Source organism: Mixophyes fleayi, chromosome 5 (genome assembly GCF_038048845.1).
Source record: "Mixophyes fleayi isolate aMixFle1 chromosome 5, aMixFle1.hap1, whole genome shotgun sequence".
In the NCBI taxonomy this organism is placed as follows: Eukaryota; Metazoa; Chordata; class Amphibia; order Anura; family Limnodynastidae; genus Mixophyes; species Mixophyes fleayi.
The window spans coordinates 2429914-2456938 of record NC_134406.1 but is presented as its reverse complement, the minus strand read 5'-3'; the positions used below and the strand labels follow the sequence as shown (position 1 = coordinate 2456938).

General features: G+C 49.6%; 2 protein-coding genes across 3 annotated transcripts in view; one reads left to right on the top strand and one right to left on the bottom strand.

Moving 5' to 3' along the window:
• Positions 1 to 182: 182 nt before the first annotated feature.
• LRRC14 (leucine rich repeat containing 14) lies at positions 183 to 10356 on the bottom strand. 2 transcript variants are annotated; one of them, XM_075211595.1, is made up of 4 exons: positions 10253 to 10356; positions 6597 to 6960; positions 4618 to 5259; positions 183 to 2549 (listed from the first exon to the last, which is right to left on the bottom strand). In XM_075211595.1, the coding sequence occupies exons 2-4, from the start codon at positions 6923 to 6925 to the stop codon at positions 1985 to 1987; spliced, it is 1536 nt and encodes a 511-aa protein (XP_075067696.1). In that variant the 5' UTR covers positions 6926 to 6960; positions 10253 to 10356; the 3' UTR covers positions 183 to 1984. The 2 variants fall into 2 exon arrangements, with proteins under 2 accessions (XP_075067696.1, XP_075067697.1); XM_075211596.1 differs by having other exon boundaries at positions 10248 to 10351.
• Positions 10357 to 16305: 5949 nt separating this feature from the next.
• The window catches only part of LOC142158013 (ranBP-type and C3HC4-type zinc finger-containing protein 1-like), a 74692-nt gene continuing 63972 nt past the window's right edge, over positions 16306 to 27025 (top strand). The window contains exons 1-7 of the mRNA XM_075211580.1: positions 16306 to 16540; positions 19635 to 19809; positions 20873 to 20995; positions 21290 to 21431; positions 22299 to 22389; positions 22698 to 22959; positions 23974 to 24101. Of these exons, the coding sequence (XP_075067681.1) occupies positions 16361 to 16540; positions 19635 to 19809; positions 20873 to 20995; positions 21290 to 21431; positions 22299 to 22389; positions 22698 to 22959; positions 23974 to 24101 (1101 nt within the window). The 5' untranslated portion in view covers positions 16306 to 16360. The remainder of the gene's footprint in view (positions 16541 to 19634; positions 19810 to 20872; positions 20996 to 21289; positions 21432 to 22298; positions 22390 to 22697; positions 22960 to 23973; positions 24102 to 27025) is intronic.

Here is a 27025-nt window from a genome sequence, read left to right as displayed (position 1 = left end):
TGTGACCACAGATGGATTCAGTATAACCTGCATCTAATTGTGGATGACATCGGCCGCTGTTAGGCTCCAGTTACACTGACTCTATCAGTGCTGGCAATAGGCGATATGAGGAAAAAAAAGTGTAATTTCATTTAATGTTGTAACTGCACATTAGCTGATCTTCGTGATAAATTTCTAAACAATCAAGAAAAATGTAATCTTTAATATTTACCTGCACAATACTTTTAAAATAGAAAGGCAGTCCTAGTAAAAGAAAGTAGCAAAACTATTACATATGATCTGGTAACGAATATCTACATTACCCCAGGTCATAAAGGGATTGGAATAATTTGGAGAATTAAAATATCAAACTTTCAATGATAGAATAAACAGTAATCTGTACAGTTAAGCGAGAGGAGACACAATGCACCACAACATTCTCTAAGTAAATGGAAATTTATATGAAAAACAGACTACAAGAATAAAACGACTGCTCATACACAAATGGACAGGAAACATTTCCCAATGAAATATATTATTTAACTATTTGGAGTTTGCTTCGCTCTATGGATTTGTTTCGTGCTGTGTTTTACAAAATAAACAGAATATATTTTATGCTGGTCTAATAATTGTGTACTCAAAGCACAAGCCCCTCCCTTCTGCATGACATCACTCTCCCTTCTGTATGACATCACTAGGACAACCAGATGCAGAACAATACAGCGCTTAACTGCATGCAACTTGTTATTGGGAGTTCTTACCCATCAATCCAATAAGAAGTAACTTATATCAAGCAGGATATTCAATCCAGGGGCATTTACGAGTCTTATCAGACCCACAAATGCCGCTCTGATATCATGAAATGAGGCCACACGTATAGATATAAGGGACTGTGCAGGGATTAGCGCGTCCGGTTGGCAGCTGTCATGTGCATGTTTGATTGCCAGCCTTAGAGGAGGGGGATACGCGTGTTCCGTGCCTTGCAGCAAATTATCATTGAGCGGGAAGGAGCAGAGATTTTGGGACCCAAAAGTTTGTGCAAATCCTGATTCCCACTGCACATGAAAAGTAAATGAAACAGGATCAGTAGATCAATTTGCTCCATTACATAAATTCATTACAAAGTAAGCTCAATATCACTCACTGGGACACTCACTGTTACGCAGGAGTTAAACTATAGGAAAAATAGTGCAAAATTGCCAGTATATCAGGCGAAAAATGGTAAAGTTATAATTAAGCAGGGGTGTGGGCCGATGGTACAGATGTTACACACAGAATTCCCACAGAAAGCAAATGAACACAGAACGAGGCACTTGTGAGTGTGGGGCCTGTAATATTTACAGTTAGTACATGACCCTCACTGTGGCTCACACTAGACCGACAGAGATATTGCGGATTGTAACCACGGTAATCTACAGTTCCTCCATCGGCTGCGCTACGTCCATCCTCAGGAAGTAGAGAGTAACGAGTAACATCCTAAAAATAGGAATTCCCACATTATACCGTGAGAGAAGCTCCTTTCACATTCATTACAGGGGACTCAGAATTACCCAATCTTTCATCCAATAGTCACCCACGAATCCTCCTTCCCAAGCAATCTACTCGACTTTTGCATTTCTAACCGTTACACGTCGCCAGATGCAGCCGTGCGATTACAGAACGTGATCAACAACTTTCAGCATGTGAGGAAAATGAAAGACACAGAAGTCCCTAAATATAAATCTTAGACTAGGAAAATGGTATGAAAGGTAGAACATCAAATATAAACACGTATTTAGGACAACACAGTGATTGGTTATTATTTGTACACATGGACGGAAGGCGGCCAGTCCGACACCAGCACCTGCACAAATAAAACATTTTGGCACTAGATAAGGCCGTGGTCCCGTTCTAAGTTAGGACCCTGTGCAGGGACCCCCTGGCTTGTCTACTTGCATATGTTTTGGGAATGAGGATGGCAGAGTGAGGACACTCAGGGAGGACAATCCGTCCACCATTAGCAAAGCTATAAATTCAAATAATCCAGAGTTCGATGCATACACATATCCCTGGTCCACACTATGTCCGTTCTCTGAGCTCGGACCAGCAGTTCTTGCAGTTCCGCCCCAACTCGCAAAAGTTTTTCCTGGTCAAATATGCCGTCCAAGAGAGAGGTAGCCGAGGCCGACCAGGGCAAGGTGCAGCAGTCCAGGGGGAGTGGGTAGACCACCAGCCGTAGCTCAGGCATGTGAACGCAGTTCTGCAGAAGGGTCTTCAGCCCCTGAGAAGACATGGGGTTACAGAACAGGCCGAGGTATCGGAGATGGGAACAGCGGCAGAGTGCGGGCAGGAACACGGAGAGGTTGGCGTCGGTCAGCTTGCACTCCATGATGTCAAGGTGGAGTAGAGAAGAGGAGACCACATTGAGGAGTTGCTGAAAGGGCTGTAGAAGGAGCTCGGAGAGGTTGTTCCCACTAAAATCCAATTTCTTGAGAGAGGAGACATGGATACTCTGGGAGAGATAGTACAGGTCTACAGGGAGAAGATAACAGAAAGCCAGTTCCAGGCTCTCCAGCGGTGTATTCAGACATCTGCAAGGAAAGAACAGACAGCATTTACCACATGTCAGCATTACCTCAAGCAGGGACACCAATAGACTGACCTCCGCGATGCTGCGGCTCCCAGACACTGATAGGCTGGGAGCATATGGCGCGGTGACACCAGTCTATCAGTATCTAGGAGCCATTGCATCGTGTCAAGAACAAGGTAAGTGAATTGGGGAATGTACTATGAAGCGGGAGGGGGGCATGTACGGAGAAGCGGGAGGGGGGCATGTACGGGGAAGCGGGAGGGGGGCATGTACGGGAAGCGGGAGGGGGGCATGTACGGGGAAGCGGGAGGGGGGCATGTACGGAGAAGCGGGAGGGGCCATGTGCGGAGAAGCGGGAGGGGCCATGTGCGGAGAAGCGGGAGGGGGGCATGTACGGGGAAGCGGGAGGGGGGCATGTACGGGGAAGCGGGAGGGGGGCATGTACGGGGAAGCGGGAGGGGGGCATGTACGGGGAAGCGGGAGGGGGGCATGTACGGGGAAGCGGGAGGGGGGCATGTACGGGGAAGCGGGAGGGGGGCATGTACGGGGAAGCGGGAGGGGGGCATGTACGGGGAAGCGGGAGAGGGGCATGTACGAAGAAGCGGGAGAGGCCATGTACGGTTAAGAGAGAGGGAGGCATGTACTGTAACAAGGGAGGGGGGAAGGTGTTCTGTCTGCATCTCTGTGTCAGTGCGAATGATCCATTTCATATTTTTTGTAATTTTGTAACTACAGCTTTTCCTTCTCACCACAAACTCCAAAGTTCGGCAAATATTTTAGAATCTAGGAAATTTAAATTAAGGATCTTACATTAGTTCCCCTCTGAGCATTTACATGCTTTATCTGTGACCAGTTCCCTTTGAAGAAGTTTAAATTCAGCGCTCCAGCATGCCAGGCCCTGTGTGCGGCATTCTGGGGCAGTCATTAGGTGCCTGTGACGTGTAATCCGGGTGTGGCCTGACACGGAACGGATCGTGGAGCAGAAGTATAAAGATTAACGCAGGAGCTCCCCAGGGTTTCAGCACCAGGACCCAGCTTGTTGGCATCATGATGAGTGCACCTAGCCCTGACTTACTGAGTAGTGAATTTCATACATTTAAGTGCAGTCAATTCTAAGAATAACATTGAGGACACAATATACTGACAGGAGTAAAATAGAACTAGTAATTGGTCTGGTATACAGAGTAAACTTCAGAAGTGCTTTTCCTCCTGGGACATTCAATCTCTTTATCATGAGATCAGTAACACCCGGAGGGGCTTGCCCCAAGTGGAGGACACTAGTCCTCTATAATCAGGTGAGGCGGCCACGTCTGAGGTCACCCGCCACATTACTGACCTGCAGGATGACCTCTGCATACAGGCACCCGTTCCCAAGGTACCATTCCAAATAACAGCTTCCTCCCTGGGTAGTGCAGACTACCAGGCGAGTTGAGACCATCTAATGTGAGACAGCAGATGAGTGGACATAACGGTCCGTTCATCACTCACTAAAAACAACTACAGCTGCCAATTACATGACCGGCTCTGGGCCACAGAGGAGAGCATCTAAACTGCTTGCCTGACGCAGCAGCTACCAATGTCCTGGATCAGGGAGATCTAGAACCAATTCAGGCCACCAGCAATGGGTCCTACTCTTAACATTTCAAATTTTTATCCAGTGTTAAGTATCGCCCTAAAAACCTCATATTGTAGGTGACCCAATATCCAAGCAGTGACTATCTCCAAAGACTCTGCATGTACATGTGCGCAGCACGCCCCGCCCTCATGCGCCATGTGACTTAGCGAGTTCCGTTACAGAAAGGATTACTGCCACTCAAACACACCCACAAATGGTAATTTTATATTATTATTACTGAAGGCTAAATTCACCCATATTTAGTTTTTGGGTGGAATTAGGTGACCTAAAACAAAACTCACCCACAGCCAGCAAGAAAAACATTGTATTTTCTTTTAGGTCACCTAATACCACACAAAACTAAACATTTAGCTTCGGATGGAGTAAGCCCTTAATTTGGTAACTCTACAGAATAAGATCTTTCAGACATGTGCCCTGGCAGATGCCATCTTACCCAAGTAGCTGGCGCAGGCGGCCGGAGAGCCGGGAAGAGCCGAGATTCAGCTCCTTCAGCGAGGACAGCTGCCCGATCTGAGAGGCAAAGTTCTGCATGGCCTCCTCCATGGCTGGCGACAGGCGCCTCACGTCGATGTTGCTGTACGGTAATTTGAGGCTCTGCAAACTGTTGAACTTGGCCATGTACAGCAGCAGAACATTCAGACCGGTGAGACCCAGGTTATTGAACCTCAGGTCTATCTGCCGGACCCCCGTTGGGTTCAAGAGTTCCAGTAACCCTACAGTGCTTCGTAGAGACAGCTCCTCTGCTCGGAGGTCCCTGCACTGCAGACGCAGGGAGCTATGTGAGCTTACCAGCAGCGCCTCCCGCAGGAAACCGTAGGATGTGCTGTTGACGAAAAGGTCCACTCGCACTTGGACATACACAGAGTCACAAGGTGTAGGAGGTGTCTCGGCTGCGTCATTGTGTCCTCTCCTGCGCTTCGACGCCTGCGTTGTTTCATGAAAGCGTCGCTTGGAGCTATCAATGCAGGCCTTGGCGAGGGTCACTGTGCGCAACCACAGACTCATAGTGTCAGGACCCTGTTCAAGACCATCGTCGTGTATCCCAGTCATATCCAGGAGCCGCAGCCTCAGTTTCCTGTGGGTAAAACGGTAATGACGTGAGAGTTATATATTGTGACATAAGAAAGAAAATATTTGAAAAGGATATTCCAGCTTCATTGTTGTGTGCATTAAAAACTTTTCATGGAAGCTGTAAGAAATAGCTACAAACTCAGAGACAGTTTAAATACAGTTACCATAAATTATATATTGGACGAATGTGTCCAGAATTGATCATATCTCAATAAACCCACTATGCATCTGTGATTTCCACTTGGCACATTCAGCAAATACTACGATATTTCGTGTGTACTTGGCAAACAGGCTCCACCTACATATATCACATGACTTTTTTCCACCCTGATGATTAATAGATAGTGAAAGAAATCACACAGAGATCCCTCATACGTTTCAGAGCCTTATAAGCATTAGAATTACACAAACTCCTTCAACTCGTACCAGTATTGTATATATTTCACTTATCCTAAATGCTGAGATTCAACATTGGAAGGGAAGAGACATCCAGGATGTTCCTTCGGAAGTTACAGCAGACTAAGGACCATTGGAACTCACAATCTCTCATCGTCCTCTTCTGCAAATTGCCCAGACGCTGTCTATGACAGTAATTGGGCTGCGGGAAAATGGAATTTCTGTCCACAGACTTCGTCCAATCACCTCTCCTTTCCTCTCTTTGGCAGAACCCCCTGCCCCCCCTCATTTCAAATTCACCGCAGCCCAACTGCTGCTAAATGCAACAAATAGAAGTTTTGCAAAGCAGGGTGAAGATACAGTTCTGTTTCCTTTGCCTCAAAACTATTTGCCAATTCCAATGTAGGGAGCACGTACATGGCTCTCCACCAGCACACAACCCCCCTCCTCTCATCTTGAATAGGAATTTCATACAAGTCTAACGATATGACGTAGAGGACGGGTGAGGTGTCCGGCAGTGGAAAGTTAGCATTGTACAGCTAAACGTTTTAACACAGCGGTCATGAAAGAACGCGGACACTACTGGAAGAACGGTGGGAGGAGAGTATATTGTTCTCCAGGATATCTCCTATTAGAAATAAAGCCACAAACAAGCATCACAGGTAAGCTTTAAATGTGGATGAGAAACATGAGAATACAATAGATGCAGATGGAGAAGGTTGTGTTGATACACTCTGTGCCATCTGGAACTTCTTGCATGATTTATACACATGGCGTTTACATACACAATGAATACAAGTAATAATGGCCAATTAAGTGAGATCCGACACATACTCCCTAAGTCTTCATGTACCGGATCACACCTAACGCAGTAACACTACTTCATCTGTATATTAACAAACCAAAAACACTTTATGGGAAAATGTTATAAAGAAGGATTATTACCCGACCGGTCTCCCCTCCAGTTCCCTGGTCAGCGTCTCACTCAGGTAGCCCATGACACCCAGTATTACGGCCTGCACACACAGTTTGCTCGGCTTCTCTCGTAGCTGGCCCGGGATGCTGTCTCTGTCGCCCTGCAGCAGTCTCTGGAAGTTCAGCACAGAAAACGGCCATCGCTGAACCAGGTCCTGGAGCACCAGGGTCTTCTTGCCCAGGAAAGCGGCCTTGAACAGCACCGGGTACAGCTCTTCAGGGATGAAGTCCAGAGTCCTCCGGATGGAGGTGTGATCTGATACCACCTTCTGGGCACAGATAAACACCAGGGACAACATGGTGGAGACAGTTAGTTGTGTCTCGAGGTCACCACCTGAGGACAATGACAGATAGGATATAATTATACTGAACCTGGCAGCATCCGGGTGAATCCTGCTGCTTGGCACGAACGCAAGATCCAATGCGCAATCTAGACACATTCTTAGTGGTCACAGTGAAAGAGATCCAGACATTTAGCCCACGGGCTGAGTAGCTGCTTAACTGCACTGCAGCCATTCCTGGGACCTATAGTGTGTGTCAAAGATGACCACACAGACATGCCTATAGTGGTGGTCTTACTGCCTATCTACCAACATGTCAGAATATGATGTTCTCTACTTCTATTACATACAGCAATATCAGGTAACTTGCCTGTTCTCAGATGCAATATTGCAGCATAAGATACAAAGAAGATATATTCCACTGTGTTCTAACTACACATTATCTCGCTAAGCAGAATATTTTCTATACTTATATTAATCCAAACTACAGGAAACAGAGACTTGAGAAACATTACAGTTTATATAGGTATATACATCAGACCATAAAACAGGAAAATAGGATCCACGAGAAGACGGGTGGATGAGGACCCTACAAAGTGAGCGGGACCCTGGGTCCAACAAAACAGATGGGGCAGATTGGAGGTTACATTAAAGGAGACGGAGGGGGGTAGTTGGTTCCAGGAAAGGTAATGGGAGTTGGGGGTCACACAATAGCCCAGAGGTACAGGGAAGGACATGGTGGGCTGGGGTCCCAGAAAAGAGAGAGATGGGAGGGTTCCAAAAAGAAAATGGGGATGACTGCTGGGATCAAACATAGATGGGGTGGGACTTGGGGTCCACAAAGGGAATTAGGGATGGAGTACAGGAAATATACCTTGGGGTTCCCAAGGGAGTTAGGGGGCTGTGGACCTACAAAGGTGCAGGGTGACGGAGTACAGAGATATTGGGGTCCCATAAAGGGAGATGGGGGGCTGTGAAACCACAAGGGTGCAGGGTGATAGGGTAGAGAGATATTGGGGTCTCACAAACATAGTCAGGGGGGCTGGGGACCTACAAAGGTGCAGAGTGATAGGGTGTAGAGATATTGGAGTCCCACAAAGGGAGATAAAGAGGGCTCGGGACCTACAAGGGAGCAGGGTGACGGAGTACAGAGATATTGGGGTCTCACAGAGAGTGTCGGGGTGGCTGGGGACCTGTAGGGGGGGCTGGGGACCTACAAGGGAGCAGGGTGACGGAGTACAGAGATATTGGGGTCTCACAGAGGAGTCAGGGGGGGCTGTGGACCTGTAGGGGGGGTTGGGGACTTACAAGGGAGCAGGGTGATAGGATACAGAGATATTGGGGTCTCACAGAGAGAGTCAGGGGGGGCTGGGGACCTGTAGGGGGGGGGGGCTGGGGACCTACAAGGGAGCAGGGTGACGGAGTACAGAGATATTGGGGTCTCACAGAGAGTGTCAGGGGGGGCTGGGGACCTGTAGGGGGGCTGGGGACCTACAAGGGAGCAGGGTGACGGAGTACAGAGATATTGGGGTCTCACAGAGTGTCAGGGGGGGCTGGGGACCTGTAGGGGGGGCTGGGGACCTACAAGGGAGCAGGGTGATGGAGTACAGAGATATTGGGGTCTCACAGAGAGAGTCAGGGGGGGCTGGGGACCTGTAGGGGGGGCTGGGGACCTACAAGGGAGCAGGGTGACGGAGTACAGAGATATTGGGGTCTCACAGAGAGAGTCAGGGGGGCTGGGGACCTGTAGGGGGGGCTGGGGACCTACAAGGGAGCAGGGTGACGGAGTACAGAGATATTGGGGTCTCACAGAGGAGTCAGGGGGGGCTGGGGACCTGTGGGGGGGGGCTGGGGACCTAGAAGGGAGCAGGGTGACGGAGTACAGAGATATTGGGGTCTCACAGAGGAGTCAGGGGGGGCTGGGGACCTGTAGGGGGGGTTGGGGATTTACAAGGGAGCAGGGTGACGGAGTACAGAGATATTGGGGTCTCACAGAGAGTGTCAGGGGGGGCTGGGGACCTGTAGGGGGGGCTGGGGACCTACAAGGGAGCAGGGTGATGGAGTACAGAGATATTGGGGTCTCACAGAGAGAGTCAGGGGGGGCTGGGGACCTGTAGAGGGGGTTGGGGACCTACAAGGGAGCAGGGTGACGGAGTACAGAGATATTGGGGTCTCACAGAGAGTGTCAGGGGGGGCTGGGGACCTGTAGGGGGGGCTGGGGACCTACAAGGGAGCAGGGTGACGGAGTACAGAGATATTGGGGTCTCACAGAGAGTGTCAGGGGGGGCTGGGGACCTGTAGGGGGGGCTGGGGACCTACAAGGGAGCAGGGTGATGGAGTACAGAGATATTGGGGTCTCACAGAGGAGTCAGGGGGGGCTGGGGACCTGTAGGGGGGGCTGGGGACCTGTAGGGGGGGTTGGGGACCTGTAAGGGAGCAGGGAGGGTGACGGAGTACAGAGATATTGGGGTCTCACAGAGAGTGTCAGGGGGGGCTGGGGACCTGTAGGGGGGGCTGGGGACCTGTAGGGGGGGCTGGGGACCTGTAGGGGGGGCTGGGGACCTACAAGGGAGCAGGGTGACGGAGTACAGAGATATTGGGGTCTCACAGAGGAGTCAGGGGGGGCTGGGGACCTGTAGGGGGGGCTGGGGACCTACAAGGGAGCAGGGTGACGGAGTACAGAGATATTGGGGTCTCACAGAGGAGTCAGGGGGGGCTGGGGACCTGTAGGGGGGGCTGGGGACCTGTAGGGGGGGTTGGGGACCTGTAAGGGAGCAGGGAGGGTGACGGAGTATAGAGATATTGGGGTCTCACAGAGAGTGTCAGGGGGGGCTGGGGACCTGTAGGGGGGGTTGGGGATTTACAAGGGAGCAGGGTGACGGAGTACAGAGATATTGGGGTCTCACAGAGAGTGTCAGGGGGGGCTGGGGACCTACAAGGGAGCAGGGTGATGGAGTACAGAGATATTGGGGTCTCACAGAGAGTGTCAGGGGGGGCTGGGGACCTGTAGGGGGGGTTGGGGATTTACAAGGGAGCAGGGTGATGGAGTACAGAGATATTGGGGTCTCACAGAGGAGTCAGGGGGGCTGGGGACCTGTAGGGGGGGCTGGGGACCTGTAGGGGGGGCTGGGGACTTACAAGGGAGCAGGGTGATAGGATACAGAGATATTGGGGTCTCACAGAGGAGTCAGGGGGGGGGGCTGGGGACCTGTAGGGGGGGTTGGGGACCTGTAGGGGAGCAGGGAGGGTGACGGAGAACAGAGATATTGGAGTGCATGGATCTGTATAACAGACAGATATAATACACCCAGTAACTGCCCTGCCGCTGGGGGGCGCTCACCTCACCTCCATACTGTGCTCGGTGTCGGATCCACACACCGGACCCAGATGTCCGCACAGCCCAAAACAAGTCCGCTGATTGGAGAAAGCTCTGTGTGACGTCACCGGCGCCTCCCCGCCGCCATCTTGGTTGTGGCAGAGGCGCCAGTGAAAGTGACCCCGCCCCCTCCCCCCACGTGATACAACACCCGGGGTCACACATGTCGCCCTGATAATGGTGACTCACACCCCATTGTCCCAGTTTTCTCATTACAGTCCCCCCTTCTACACCTAAATGTTTTTATTTACAACAGTTATTTATATATCACAGATTTATATCATATATATATATATATATCCCCCAGCTGTGTCCCAGAACACACCCTGAGGAGATAATGTCACCTGGGCCTGGAACTGTGTCACCTTATGTGGGACCTGAGATGAAGGATGGGGGGGTCTGGGCTCCTTTATTTTATTTCAAAATGATGTCTGAACTACACATATATACAGACACAGTGATCAGTACCAGCCCGTTATGTAACCACAAAACACCTAGAACCGTCTATAAACCATCGCATCCGCTGTAATCTGGATCCTGTGATAGTTTGACCCAGTATAATAATCCTGTCAGCGTCTGACGTTGGCTTTATAAGGGTTAAATGACTTTGGCCGCTGATGTGATCCGCTGGTGGGACGCCAACGCCTGCTGAGGGTGCCCAGGAGGCCCCATGCGGTTCTGGGACTAAATACTGGCACCAAAATGGGCTTTCAGGTCAATTTTATAACTGGAATAAGTTACTGATGTTTTGAGCCGCTGATCTTACAGTCCATGAGCCCAGGGAGTGTCGCCCTCCATAGAGACCGGCGGGGACGAGAGTAGTTCAGGGCATGTTGACTGGCATCGAATTGGGCAACGGGGCCACATTTGCCTATTTAGATATGTAACTTCTGTTTCTAAAGGGTTAAATGATTGATAATTATTTGAAAGTTCCTAAAAAAGGTGATTTATATAAAATACAGTTACAGATACTGTTGGTCAACACATCCTAATAACTACCATTGGTGCACTGGGGCCCAGGGAGATAATGGAGCCCGCTGCACGGCAGACCCATGAGGGTCAGGGGCCCCTGTTCCCTGACTCCCTACTCCGGGGCCCACGCTACTTCCACCTCTGCTAATTGGAAATGTGCTATACTGTCCTAATTAGCTATGGAAGGTCTAAGAGCACTGACAGTGCAATAGGAAACGTATATACTGGACAATAATCTCTGCAATAATGTATTATGTCATCTGGAATAAAGGTAGATTCTTAGTTCGCATTTTAATCACATTTTCAATACCCATCTACCGCTAGAAGATCAGATGGGTTCTTATATTACCAGTCAGTCCATTTCTGGAAATACTGCAGATAATGCTGTTGGGACACTGGCTATATGCTGCGCTCATTAAACACAGCAATAGACAGATGGGTATGACCAAAATACGAAAGTGGTTGCAGCCCTCTAAATAATAAAAGGAGGTTTTGGAACAAACTTCTATTAGTGTACAGAGGTTATAATACAATGGGCATCTGTTTTTGGTTTATATCCTTCTAGATTGTAAGATCTCACAGGTGGGGAGATCTCTGCCATCTTGTGTTCCCCATTGTACATCATCATTTAGAGCAGCACGATGGCGTAGTGGTTAGCACTTCTGCCTTACAGCACTGCGATCGTGCGTTCAGTTCCCAACCATGGCCTTATCTGTGAGGAGTTTGCATGTTCTCCCCGTGTTTGTATGGGTTTCCTCCCACACTTCAAAAACATACTATTAGATTAATTGCCTGCTAATAAAGTGTGTGTACCAGGTCCTGCACTTCAATAAACCCTCTGTAGTGTTAACTAGTTTGTCAATGACCTGCAGCTTCCAGTGCTGGGAATTACTCTCTTTTAAATGTAAGTAACGTTATATTGCAAAATGTTTATTCTAAATTGCTCTTGGGACTTGTTAGTGATCACAAACTGCACGTATCACTGGCATGTTCAGATGGTGTCTGCCTCAGGGGCAAACGCAGGATTTGTAGAGGGGAGTTTCCACACCACGCCACCAGTGGGCGTGACCAGCATGCATGGGGGCGTGGCTATAATATTAGACAGTGCTTGGCTGTTCTCCTACTCTTCCTATCCCTATAATATACATGGGCAATGCTGTGTGCACTACTGTTAGGTGCACGCAGCTCTCCCTTTTCAAGCAGAGCCATGTGAAGCGGGAGCAGGGTCCAGCCACCTCAATAATACAGTGCCCCAGGCTTGGAGGGGGGTTTCCAGGCACTAGGAAAACCCCCTATCAGTTTGACTATGTGGCTGTACCCTAATATAGATCCTAGACACATAATATGTCTAGATGGACACAAGGATGGTACATAGATACCGTGCACCTGATTCAGATTGAGATGTACGTCTGTCTGTGTAGTGTATCTTTACGTTCTTCGCTCTGTGCATGCTGAGAAAGTGGACGTAGGTTACTGCAGCAATTCAGACCTGCAGCTTTTTGGCACTTACAATTACTTACTCCTGAAAAGGCGTGATGGGGAGGGAGGGGTGTTATAATGTAGGCAATGTACAATAAGGGAAGGTTTGAGCAATTTCGTACGGATTCAAACTGAGGTGTAAGTAGCAGATGATGATAAAGACAAACATCCGAACTCTTGTAGGGTAGAGGTTTGTGAGTGACTCGGGTCACCCTATATAGGTATAAAGAGGAGACGTGGTCTGCAGGACCTTACAGCTAGTATTACTTTTGTAGGAGGGGGCTGCTCTGCACCCTTCCTCACAGTAGGGAAAACCCCTGAATACGCACCTTCTCCATCTTTTTATTTCATTTAAATAACATGAACACTGCTTGATGTGCGCCTAATCCATACCCCCCCAGACACTGCCAACATGGGCTGTAAATCCATCTGCTTTCCATAAAAATGGCTGCAATTGTGCGGAAGTAGCTGCGTGTTATCACACAAGATTGTTTGCACTGTTTTTGTTTTTACAGTGTTGTGGTTCGTAAAAATGAGCCTCGTTGTAGAAGTCAGTAGAAATAAAAGAGTAGAGAAACGTCTGGAGATCACACGGGTGATTGACTATCATGTACTCTACATGTGTGTGAATGCAGCAGATACATACTAACTGTGTGTGTGTGCAGCGTATCGCTGGACTAATGAAGGGTGTGTTTGTCAGTGCAGGGTGTGGGTCACAGAGAACAGTTACTGAACAGTAGGAATGTTAGTTATTGCAGACTGGGCCGTTTTTTATTATCTTATATTTATTGTGAACAGAGTACAGGTTTACATATTACACAATGCACAGACAGCTATGAATAGTACATTATTACACAATACAGAATTATACAATGACCGGTCAACAACGAATTAACAGAATATAAATATAGAATTGCAGATCCAGCTATGGACAAGACATTGAGCATAATAAGTGACATGTAGCTGTGCGCCACAGGCCTGCGCCCAGGAGCGTGCGCTCGAGAGACCTGGCCTGGGAGACAGGCCTGGAGGTGCAGGGGCAGAGCCGTAACTTAGAATTCTAGTGTCTGGGGTGAAAAAGACAAATGCCGCCCCCCTAGCCCTCAAATTTAACCAAATAAACCTAAAATATTCCTAAACTGCACTTCCCTTCAGCGTTGCGCTGGGCGCTCGGACCTAGTTACGGCCATGTGCAGGGGACCCGGGGAGAAGACCAGGAAAGAGGGCCCTGCTCCTGGGAGCTTACACCCCAGGGGGGCTCTGTCCAACTCTATAAATGTGGAGGCAATTTGCTCCCTGTATGAGATGTTTTACAATGTTTAAATGTCTACAAACTCTTATATCCTGATTATCTCTGGATGTGTTATGTTTGCATGCAGCATGGTCTCAGTTGGTATATATAGATACATCATTATGTGTATACAGCCAATCACCATATACAGCCAGTGAGAGAGGGCCCTGCACAGTGTGTACACAGTACAGAGGGGCCCCACATAGTATATACAGAGTAAGCACAGAAGGGCCCCCGCACAGTGTATAGGCAGTGACAGAGGGGCCCCCGCACAGTATACACACAGTGAGCACAGAGGGGCCCCCGCACAGTATATACTCAGTGAGCACAGAGGGGCCCCCACACAGTATACACACAGTGAGCACAGAGGCCCCCCGCACAGTGTATAGGCAGTGACAGAGGGGCCCCCGCACAGTATATACACAGTGAGCACAGAGGGGCCCCCGCACAGTGTATAGGCAGTGACAGAGGGGCCCCGCACAGTATATACACAGTGAGCACAGAGGGGCCCCGCACAGTATACACACAGTGAGCACAGAGGGGCCCCGCACAGTATACACACAGTGAGCACAGAGGGGCCCCGCACAGTATACACACAGTGAGCACAGAGGGCCCCCCGCACAGTATACACACAGTGAGCACAGAGGGCCCCCCGCACAGTATACACACAGTGAGCACAGAGGGGCCCCGCACAGTATACACACAGTGTATAGGCAGTGACAGAGGGGCCCCGCACAGTGTATACACAGTAAGTACAGAGGGGCCCCGCACAGTATACACACAGTGAGCACAGAGGGGCCCCGCACAGTGTATAGGCAGTGACAGAGGGGCCCCCGTACAGTATACACACAGTGAGCACAGAGGGGCCCCCGTACAGTATACACACAGTGAGCACAGAGGGGCCCCCATACAGTATATACTCAGTGAGCACAGAGGGGCCCCCGCACAGTATATACACTGTGAGCACAGAGGGGCCCCCGCACAGTATACACACAGTGAGCACAGAGGGGCCCCCATACAGTATATACTCAGTGAGCACAGAGGGGCCCCCGCACAGTATATACTCAGTGAGCACAGAGGGGCCCCCGCACAGTATACACACAGTGAGCACAGAGGGCCCCCGCACAGTATATACACAGTGAGCACAGAGGGGCCCCGCACAGTATACACACAGTGAGCACAGAGGGGCCCCGCACAGTATATACACAGTGAGCACAGAGGGGCCCCCGCACAGTATACACACAGTGAGCACAGAGGGGGCCCCGCACAGTATATACACAGTGAGCACAGAGGGGCCCCGCACAGTGTACACACAGTGAGCACAGAGGGGCCCCGCACAGTATATACACAGTGAGCACAGAGGGGCCCCGCACAGTATACACACAGTGAGCACAGAGGGGCCCCGCACAGTATATACACAGTGAGCACAGAGGGGCCCCCGCACAGTATACACACAGTGAGCACAGAGGGGGCCCCGCACAGTATATACACAGTGAGCACAGAGGGGCCCCGCACAGTGTACACACAGTGAGCACAGAGGGCCCCCGCACAGTATATACACAGTGAGCACAGAGGGGCCCCGCACAGTATACACACAGTGAGCACAGAGGGGCCCCGCACAGTATATACACAGTGAGCACAGAGGGGCCCCCGCACAGTATACACACAGTGAGCACAGAGGGGCCCCGCACAGTATATACACAGTGAGCACAGAGGGGCCCCCACACAGTATATACACAGTGAGCACAGAGGGGCCCCGCACAGTATACACACAGTGAGCACAGAGGGGCCCCGCACAGTATATACACAGTGAGCACAGAGGGGCCCCCGCACAGTATACACACAGTGAGCACAGAGGGGCCCCCGCACAGTATACACACAGTGAGCACAGAGGGGCCCCGCACAGTATACACATAGTGAGCACAGAGGGGCCCCGCACAGTATACACACAGTGAGCACAGAGGGGCCCCGCACAGTATACACACAGTGAGCACAGAGGGGCCCCCGCACAGTATATACACAGTGAGCACAGAGGGGCCCCCGCACAGTATACACACAGTGAGCACAGAGGGCCCCCGCACAGTATACACACAGTGAGCACAGAGGGGCCCCGCACAGTATACACACAGTGTATAGGCAGTGACAGAGGGGCCCCGCACAGTGTATACACAGTAAGTACAGAGGGGCCCCGCACAGTATACACACAGTGAGCACAGAGGGGCCCCGCACACTGCAGTCAGTAGCGGCCCGCAGGCTGCAGTACCCCGGCCGGCCGCAGGGGGCAGCACACACCAGGAAGTACCAGGAGCCGTCTGACCCCCGGGGCCGGGGTAACATGGAGAGCGGGATCACGGTCCCCTCCCAGCCGCTGCCCACCGTCCTGGTGTCGGTACGGGCCAGCCGGGAGGTCGCGGGGAGCGGCCGGGACAATGTGCAGCTGCAGCTGAGTGTGGAGCCCGAGAGTCCCGGAGACTTCCGTCTGTCTGTGCAGAGGAGCGAGGGGCCCCGGGGCACGGTGAGGAGGGGGCCCCAATGTGTGTGTGTGTGAGAGTGACAGCCCCCCCTGTGTGTGTGTGACAGCCCCCCCCTGTGTGTGTGAGTGACAGCCCCCCCCTGTGTGTGTGAGTAACAGCCGCCCCCCTGTGTGTGTGTGTGTGAGTGACAGCCCCCCCCTGTGTGTGTGAGTGACAGCCCCCCCCTGTGTGTGTGAGTAACAGCCGCCCCCCTGTGTGTGTGTGTGTGAGTGACAGCCGCCCCCCTGTGTGTGTGTGTGTGAGTGACAGCCCCCCCACTGTGTGTGTGTGAGTGACAGCCCCCCCACTGTGTGTGTGTGAGTGACAGCCCCCCCACTGTGTGTGAGTGACAGCCCCCCCCCTGTGTGTGTGAGTGACAGCTCCCCCCCTGTGTGTGTGACAGCCCCCCGTGTGTGTGTGAGTGACAGCCCCCCCCCTGTGTGTGTGAGTGACAGCCGCCCCCCTGTGTGTGTGTGAGTGACAGCTCCCCCCCCTGTGTGTGTGACAGCCCCCCGTGTGTGTGTGTGAGTGACAGCCCCCCCACTGTGTGTGAGTGACAGCCCCCCCCCCTGTGTGTGTGAGTGACAGCCTCCCCCTTGTGTGTGTGAGTGACAGCCCCCCGTGTGTGTGTGAGTGACAGCCCCCCGTGTGTGTGTGAGTGACAGCCGCCCCCCCCCCTGTGTGTGTGTGAGTGACAGCCCCCCGTGTGTGTGTGAGTGACAGCCGCCCCCCCCTGTGTGTGTGTGAGTGACAGCCCCCCCCCCCTGTGTGTGTGTGAGTGACAGCCCCCCCACTGTGTGTGTGTGAGTGACAGCCCCCCCACTGTGTGTGTGTGAGTGACAGCCCCCCCCCCTGTGTGTGTGAGTGACAGCCCCCCCCCTGTGTGTGTGAGTGACAGCCCCCCGTGTGTGTGTGAGTGACAGCCCCCCCCTGTGTGTGTGTGTGAGTGACAGCCCCCCCACTGTGTGTGTGTGAGTGACAGCCCCCCCCCTGTGTGTGTGAGTGACAACCCCCCCCTGTGTGTGTGTGTGTGACAGCCGCCCCCCTGTGTGTGTGTGTGAGTGACAGCCCCCCCCCCCTGTGTGTGTGTGAGTGACAGCCCCCCCCCCTGTGTGTGTGTGAGTGACAGCCCCCCCTGTGTGTGTGTAAGTGACAGCCGCCCCTGTGTGTGTGTGAGTGACAGCCCCCCCTGTGTGTGTGTGAGTGACAGCCCCCCCCCCTGTGTGTGTGTGAGTGACAGCCCCCCCCCTGTGTGTGTGTGAGTGAGTGACAGCCCCCCCCCCCTGTGTGTGTGAGTGACAGCCCCCCCCCCCTGTGTGTGTGAGTGATGGGACTACTACCCTGCCTGTCTGATACCTGCCTCCTCATAGGGTGATAACTGCCCCCTGTCTGATGAGTGACAGCTGCTCCCGTGTGCATATCACAGGTGTGAAGTGTACTGTGGTTTGTATTGTGCACACACTCACATCTGGTAAATGCTGTATATATGTTGTATTTACTACAAATCATGTGTAACAATGGATATATGTATGTGTATATATGTGTGTGTATATATATATATATATATAGATTGTATACGGAGCAGTCAGCGTCTCTTCTCTATATGTCCTCGCTCCTCATTACTAGTAAGAAGAGAGTAGCGCAGTAGCCCCTGCGGTGCGGGCAGTAGATGGATAGATTGTGTAACTCCTGTGACAACCAACCGTTTACAAGTTGGAATCTAAACAAAGTTGGAAGCTGAGTTTTGCTGTTTCCTGTTTGTTTCTAAAATCTGAAATATTCTGTTTGTTGTGACCAAGATTCCATATTTAGTTTCTGTTTCCTTGTTATATTACACTTTGTGTACAGCAAGACAGGTTTATGTACATTCGTGATGGGCAACCGGCGGCCCTGCGGTCAGTGGAGGAACTACCATTGGTGCGGCAGGGTCCCTGCAACGGGCCCTAAGGATATAATGGGGCCCGCTGCATGGCAGATGCAGAGGGTCAGGGGCCCCCGTTCCCGCCTCCCTGCAGCGGGGCCCACAGCCTCTTAGTTCTGCCTCTGCCTGCAGCCCCCAGCTCCTTCCTGCTTTATTGTCATATGTGTTTGTTACAGCGTGTAACACGTGTGTATAATACCTGCTGACATGTTATTACAGATAAGTGTCTCTTTCTTTCATTAAATTTATTGTTTTACCTTATTACTGAGTTTTAGGGTAAAGTGCGTCCCCTTTTGAAGGTTAGAGGACCACCTGTGTCCCCTGAAGGGATCAGGTTACCTATCACTGATTTACATCAATTGCTGAACATTTTATTATAAAATTCTTCTTTAGAAATTGTGTTATCTCAGATTTCCATCTATCTAAATCTGTACTTCCAGCCCTCTCCCTGCCCAGCCTTCCTCTGACCGCTTGTCCAGGGGGCGGTGTGAAGCCGCGGCGGAGGGTGCGACAGAGTGGACCAATAAAAAGCCACAGTCACAGACATCGCAGTTTCTTATTGGCCCCCCTGCTCTCACCCCTTCCACACCTCTAAATTGGTCAAATTAAAAGACACGGAGGCGCCCCAGTTACATCTGTTTGTTCATGCAGTTATTGGGGTGTTAACTAAATTCATGAAAACTGAGGAGTAAGTGGGAATGATGATTTAATACTCTAGCAGTGTACTCCCCGGCACCTATTCCTGGCTGCTCTACCCGGCTGTTTTTACTTATCACCCGGCCCTTGGGGCCCAGCCGAGTCCTATTATATTAGAACGAACCATTGTTTCTCCTGTTAGAACAGGCACTATGTGAGCACTACAGCCAGCAGTGTGTGTGAGACCACTGACCACCAGTCTGACCAGTCCTGGCAGCTGTGGGCACTAAGCCCCATCACTTATCATAACTGTCCTGACCCATCTACTTGGGTAGTATTAGATACGGACATAGAAATTTGACATCCTGAAACCCAGTGTGACGCAGTTTGTCCTGCAGAACACGGTTCAGGATTATTTGGGGATTATTTCCAGCAGTTATTTTAGCCGTATTCACCACATTATAGAACGTTGTGAGAGCAGAGAATGACGTGGGGCAGTGTCCACCACAATCCATATCATTACATCCATCATTCTTCAGGTGGTCGGGGACTTCAAGCTGAAAGATATCTCCTATGAGCTGAAGAACTTCAGGTGCCACGAGCTATCTGTCACCGGAAATCCCAGCAGCACGGTGACCTTTCACTTCGACGATGAGCGGGAAGCCCAGAAATGGTGGACCGTGGTGAGCAGCTCCCTTCGGGAAGCCAGGAAAGGTGAGTCGTGGTCTGTGCGTCACTAAACCGTATGTCTGGATGGGTAGAGACAGGGCGACATTGTATAGACACAACCAGCAGATTATCTGGAAAACTGCAGACCGTGTGGCGTAGCGGAAATCCAGTGCAGTGGTCCAAAGGGTCAGAGGTTAACACTGACCACTGAATACATGTCAGGACGGCACAGTGATTGGTCCACAAATAGTCTACAAAGTTGTATTTAATCTTCTTCAGTGAACAGTTCACACATACAGGTAGTGGACATAGAGGAAACACCAGTAAAATAAGGTAAATGGGCATTGGGCTACCACGTGTGGCCAGAATAGTATGTATGTGGCCACTGTCCGCTAGAAGGATGAAATACCTCCAGGTGCTGTTTGGAAATGTGGAGACAAAAACTTATATCATCATTGGATATACTCCATATTAAATAACTGCCCCCTATTATTTATTAACAGTTATTTTATATACCGCCTACATATTACACAGCACAGAGTAGCCGAAATCTCTTGATGGCAGCTTCTGATTGGTCTATCCGCTCACAGATACCTGGGTTTTCAACCTCGGCTGTGCAGAGATCCACGCAGCCTGGGAAACTGCACGGTGCAGCCCCCGGGGCTCCTGCCAGGGAGATCACTATGTACATACCAGGCACTGGCACTGTGGTTGGGAGTTTAGACTTGAGTGCTTTATGTGAAGGAGGAGGTGGCAGGTAGCCTGTAGCGGACTTGCTCTTATCTACTTTTGCAATCTGGCTGGACCAATATGCAGTATGTAGATTTAACCTCATGTATTTGACTCCCATTGACCTATAGATTGTAAGCCTGCGAGCAGGGCCCTCTTACCTCGCTGTCTGTATTATCCAGTATTGTTTATTACTCTTAGTCTCCAATTGTAAAGCGCTATGGAATTTGCTGGTGCTATATAAATAAATGTGGAAGATGATGATTCCCCAGTCGCTTCTGCGTGTGACAGTTTTGGTAACAGACTTGCTGTTTATATTGGGTGCATTTGGTTATTTATTAGAATATCTTATTAATTATATTTTTCATTTTTCCCTCAGCTGCGCAAAGTCAGGGGACTGTTTTTGGGACAAAGCCCCCATTACCCAATAAACCCCGGGTTGCACCAGGTGTCCCAGTTATAGAAGACGAACTTATGACATCTACAGACCTGTGCACAAAAGGTAGGTTCTCCTCTCTCTTTTTCTGGGGGCTTGTGATTTTATGTAATCAATCTTACCCAACTTCTGAAGAGAGACGCCGTAAGATCTGGATGTTGTCCAGTTTGGAAGTAATCGGTGCTGGAGAAAGTTGGGCTTAGCTGGAAGAGGCCCATGTTTGGGGCACTTTCAGACCAAGAATTGCCACATATGCAGCTGCATCATCTGTTATAGGATTGTGTTAGTGATTTGTGCTCCGTTATTACTGGCTAATGATCTGTTATAACATTGTGTGAACGCTCTATATATTTATTTCAGAGGAACTAGCGATGCGGCTCTGCAGATCCATAGAGAGTGGGGATCAGAAATTGGCCGCACAGTACGCTATGGAGTTGGCTAAACAAAGAGTCCCCGTTCAGATCCAGCTAAAACAGATCTCCTACCCGAAAACTGAAATCTGGTTAGTAAGAATAATGTTATCTGTCCCTTTGCTGGAGGTTTCTGGTACACACGTGTTCAGCCCACATGTCCATATTAGTCTCATCCAGCAGTATAATAATACTGCCCATTCCCTTATCTGTTACTTAACGTTCTTCTCTTGTCAGTGACACTTTGGAAATCCAGCATTTTATGGCAGGAAGGGTCTCGCCACTAAATTGATGGATGTTTGAAATGCATAAGACGGATTTGTGTGGTCTATAGTGATCTTCAACATCCTGAATTTTCTGTATGGCAATAATAGCTATATAGAATAAACGTCCTACACCCCACTCAGTATAGACCCCAGTGTGTAATAACCTGTCTGTACCCCATTCAGTATAGACCGGACTGTGTAATAACCTGTCCGTACCCCATTCAGTATAGACCCCAGTGTGTAATAACCTGTCTGTACCCCATTCAGTATAGACCCCAGTGTGTAATAACCTGTCTGTACCCCATTCAGTATAGACCGGACTGTGTAATAACCTGTCTGTACCCCATTCAGTATAGACCGGACTGTGTAATAACCTGTCTGTACCCCATTCAGTATAGACCCCAGTGTGTAATAACCTGTCTGTACCCCATTCAGTATAGACCGGACTGTGTAATAACCTGTCTGTACCCCATTCAGTATAGACCGGACTGTGTAATAACCTGTCTGTACCCCATTCAGTATAGACCCCAGTGTGTAATAACCTGTCTGTACCCCATTCAGTATAGACCCCAGTGTGTAATAACCTGTCTGTACCCCATTCAGTATAGACCCCAGTGTGTAATAACCTGTCTGTACCCCACTCAGTGTAAACTGTACTGTGTAATAACCTCTGTGTGACTCCTCTCTTCCTAGCATGAAGGTTGGTGTGGAAGATGCGTCGGCGTCTGTAAATATCTCCACGTATGTGCACTCTCACACTACAATAGCCATGTTGAAGCAGCAGGTGAGTCTCTTTGGCCGACACCCTGAGTGTCTGTCCAGCTGCCCACCTACCCCACCATGTATGTATTTTATATCACCGGGACAATGTGTACAGTTATGTGTCTCCTCTGTACTTGAGGGTCGCCCCACAGCTACCGATACATAAGAGGGCAGAGAGCAGGTATCTATAATTACATGTCTGATATATAGACTCCAAGCTCCAGTTCATCTGGCGTTACAGGTGTATATAATAATTATTGTATGTGACTGCTTCCTGCTGAATGTATAACTCCGCCATGATGGACGTTCTCTCTGTTCCTCTCTGTGTAGATTTTCCGGGACTATCAGTTTCACCCCAGTATCCAGCGCTGGATCATTGGTCAGTGTCTGTGCTTGGATGACCGTACGGTGGGATCTTACGGGATCAGGCAGGATGGAGACACGGCGTTCCTGTACCTGCTGGGAGCTAAGCAGGCCAAGCTGACCCTGCAAGACCAGTACACAAGCAGTATCTTCCAGCCACTCATCCCTGCTCCCAGCTGGGATGCCCGTAAATACAACACGGTGCCGAGCCGGCCTACCCTGAACAATGGTAACTGTCCGTTACTTGTTAGTGTTATAGTTATTGTTACTTGTATTGTGAAATTTCCAGATATAAGCCATGACCGTAAAATGCGCTGTCCAGCGTTACCCTGACATCCATCTGCCCCCTCCGTTACAGACGGCTGAAGATCCTTCCTTGTCTTTAGGTGAAACCAAAGATAAACAGTGTGACAGGTGGTAATTCAGCCTCTCTGTAACCCCTATAGTGCAGCCCGAATAAACGTCATATTCATATCGCTGAGTAATATGTTGATGGTTTATAAGTAAAGTATAATAATGGTACAAATGTGTCCTATTTGTTTGTTTTGTTTTTTTAATTATAGCATGAATTGTATCCAGAAGGCATATATACCATGATAATCCCCAGAGTGTAACCCATGTGATTGTTTTATGCTGTAACAATGTATTCTAGGAGAAATATTATCTCACAATCCATAACCATTTAATCAATACCAATAATGAAAATGTCCCATGGTTACAAAAAATCCAAATAGTGGCCAAAATGATAAGTATGGTAATAATTGAAAATATAATATACTGTATATATAAAAGTAATTAGTGGCATTATATAAAGAACAGTCTCCAGGATAATCCATAAATGATAAGATAACTGTATTAAAAAAAATGAATGTAAAGACCTAATTGTGTAACATTATAATATTATTATTACACCATAATATGGCGCAGGAACCGTTCTATAATACCCAGCAGATTATCAGTGAACAGTGATGAACTCCATAGTATTGTCTCTCACTGATTATTAGTCCTGTGTTCTATGTAACTGATAGAAGTAGCCACTGAGGGAGATCTCTGGATAATGTGCAGATCAGCCAGTCCCCAGTATATCACCAGTTGTACTAGGGAATGTGACCAGGAAGGAGCTGGGGATTTCCTGACTCCAGTAAATCAGTTTTCCTGCCCCCGGGAGGTTTATAGAGGATGTTATCTGTGTGTCATGTTGTGATGCTCTTTGCTCTGATCAGATCTTAACGTGTTTTCCTAGTTTCATACAATAGTCGGCCGGAGAAGTTGGATCCATCCCACGTTTTACACATGGAGTTGTTATCTATGAACCCAAAACCTCAGGTCCCAGCACCAGCTGCAGCAGCAGCGCCCCCCTCACCTGCACAGGTAGATATGTCCCGTGTGTATGTAATATGTTATATGTATGTTCTGTATTCCTCACCTGCACAGGTAGATATGTCCCGTGTGTATGTAATATGTTATATGTATATGTTCTGTAATCCTCACCTGCACAGGTAGATATGACCTGTGTGTATGTAATATGTTATATGTATATGTTCTGTAATCCTCACCTGCACAGGTAGATATGTCCCGTGTGTATGTAATATGTTATATGTATATGTTCTGTAATCCTCACCTGCACAGGTAGATATGTCCCGTGTGTATGTAATATGTTATATGTATGTTCTGTAATCCTCACCTGCACAGGTAGATATGTGCCGTGTGTATGTAATATGTTATATGTATATGTTCTGTAATCCTCACCTGCACAGGTAGATATGTCCCGTGTGTATGTAATATGTTATATGTATATGTTCTGTAATCCTCACCTGCACAGGTAGATATGACCCGTGTGTATGTAATATGTTATATGTATATGTTCTGTAATCCTCACCTGCACAGGTAGATATGTGCCGTGTGTATGTAATATGTTATATGTATATGTTCTGTAATCCTCACCTGCACAGGTAGATATGTCCCGTGTGTATGTAATATGTTATATGTATATGTTCTGTAATCCTCACCTGCACAGATAGATATGACCTGTGTGTGTGTGTATATAATTATTTGAAACTAATTGAACAGTTAAGCTGCTGGTGTTTTCGTTGTAGAAAGTCAGATAAGTTCTTGGATGTTCTGTAATATAACTCTCAGTACTGCAGAGCATCGCACAGACACCAGCAACTTAATAACATCTGTTTTCGGCGTCACATTATTCCTCAACACGGCAAGAATAATACGCAGATGCCCGTATTGTGCAATTTTATGTTGTGATTCACTGTAGTGTCAGCACTTGTCAATCTTCAGATCATCACAGACTGAGAGTTATATAGTGGAAGGAGCAGGGTCCCCAGCAGCACAGAGTATATCAGGAGATGAGTGATGTGTTAGTGAGGACAGGGCTGCATGTGACAGGAGCAGTGACATGATGTGAGGAGGGGAATGGAGGCAGCAGGAAGCCACAGACTGAGAGTTATATAGTGGAAGGAGCAGGGTCCTCCAGCAGCACAGAGTATATCAGGAGATGAGTGATGTGTTAGTGAGGACAGGGCTGCATGTGACAGGGGCAGTGACATGATGTGAGGAGGGGAATGGGGGCAGCAGGAAGTCACAGACTGAGAGTTATATAGTGGAAGGAGCAGGTTCCCCAGCAGCACAGAGTATATCAGGATATGAGTGATGTGTTAGTGAGGACAGGGCTGCATGTGACAGGGGCAGTGACATGATGTGAAGAGGGGAATGGAGGCAGCAGAAAGCCACAGACTGAGAGTTATATAGTGGAAGGAGCAGGGTCCCCAGCAGCACAGAGTATATCAGGAGATGAGTGATGTGTTAGTGAGGACAGGGCTGCATGTGACAGGAGCAGTGACATGATGTGAGGAGGGGAATGGAGGCAGCAGGAAGCCACAGACTGAGAGTTATATAGTGGAAGGAGCAGGGTCCTCCAGCAGCACAGAGTATATCAGGAGATGAGTGATGTGTTAGTGAGGACAGGGCTGCATGTGACAGGGGCAGTGACATGATGTGAGGAGGGGAATGGGGGCAGCAGGAAGTCACAGACTGAGAGTTATATAGTGGAAGGAGCAGGTTCCCCCAGCAGCACAAAGTATATCAGGAGATGAGTGATGTGTTAGTGAGGACAGGGCTGCATGTGACAGGGGCAGTGACATGATGTGAGGAGGGGAATGGAGGCAGCAGGAAGCCACAGACTGAGAGTTATATAGTGGAAGGAGCAGGGACCCCCAGCAGCACAGAGTATATCAGGAGATGAGTGATGTGTTAGTGAGGACAGGGCTGCATGTGACAGGGGCAGTGACATGATGTGAGGAGGGGAATGGGGGCAGCAGGAAGCCACAGACTGAGAGTTATATAGTGGAAGGAGCAGGGACCCCCAGCAGCACAGAGTATATCAGGAGATGAGTGATGTGTTAGTGAGGACAGGGCTGCATGTGACAGGGGCAGTGACATGATGTGAGGAGGGGAATGGAGGCAGCAGGAAGCCACAGACTGAGAGTTATATAGTGGAAGGAGCAGGGACCCCCAGCAGCACAGAGTATATCAGGAGATGAGTGATGTGTTAGTGAGGACAGGGCTGTATGTGACAGGGGCAGTGACATGATGTGACGAGGGGAATGGAGGCAGCAGGAAGTCACAGACTGAGAGTTATATAGTGGAAGGAGCAGGGTCCCCAGCAGCACAGAGTATATCAGGAGATGAGTGATGTGTCAGTGAGGACAGAGCTGCATGTGACAGGGACAGTGACATGATGTGAGGAGGGGAATGGAGGCAGCAGGAAGCCACAGACTGGGAGTTATATAGTGGAAGGAGCAGGGTCCCCAGCAGCACAGAGTATATCAGGAGATGAGTGATGTGTCAGTGAGGACAGAGCTGCATGTGACAGGGGCAGTGGCATGATGTGAGGAGGGGAATGGAGGCAGCAGGAAGTCACAGACTGAGAGTTATATAGTAGAAGGAGCAGGGTCCTCCAGCAGCACAGAGTATATCAGGAGATGAGTGATGTGTCAGTGAGGACAGAGCTGCATGTGACAGGGGCAGTGACATGATGTGAGGAGGGGAATGGAGGCAGCAGGAAGTCACAGACTGAGAGTTATATAGTGGAAGGAGCAGGGTCCCCAGCAGCACAGAGTATATCAGGAGATGAGTGATGTGTCAGTGAGGACAGAGCTGCATGTGACAGGGGCAGTGACATGATGTGAGGAGGGGAATGGAGGCAGCAGGAAGTCACAGACTGAGAGTTATATAGTGGAAGGAGCAGGGTCCCCAGCAGCACAGAGTATATCAGGAGATGA

Coding starts and splice junctions, on each gene's coding strand:
- LRRC14 (XM_075211595.1), bottom strand. CDS start 6,925: ATGTTGTCCCTGGTGTTTATCTGTGCCCAGAAGGTGGTATCAGATCAC. Junction 5,260..6,596: donor CTGGAGGGGAGACCGGTCGG/GTAATAATCCTT, acceptor TTTTACCCACAG/GAAACTGAGGCTGCGGCTCC. Junction 2,550..4,617: donor CGCCTGCGCCAGCTACTTGG/GTAAGATGGCAT, acceptor CTTTCCTTGCAG/ATGTCTGAATACACCGCTGG.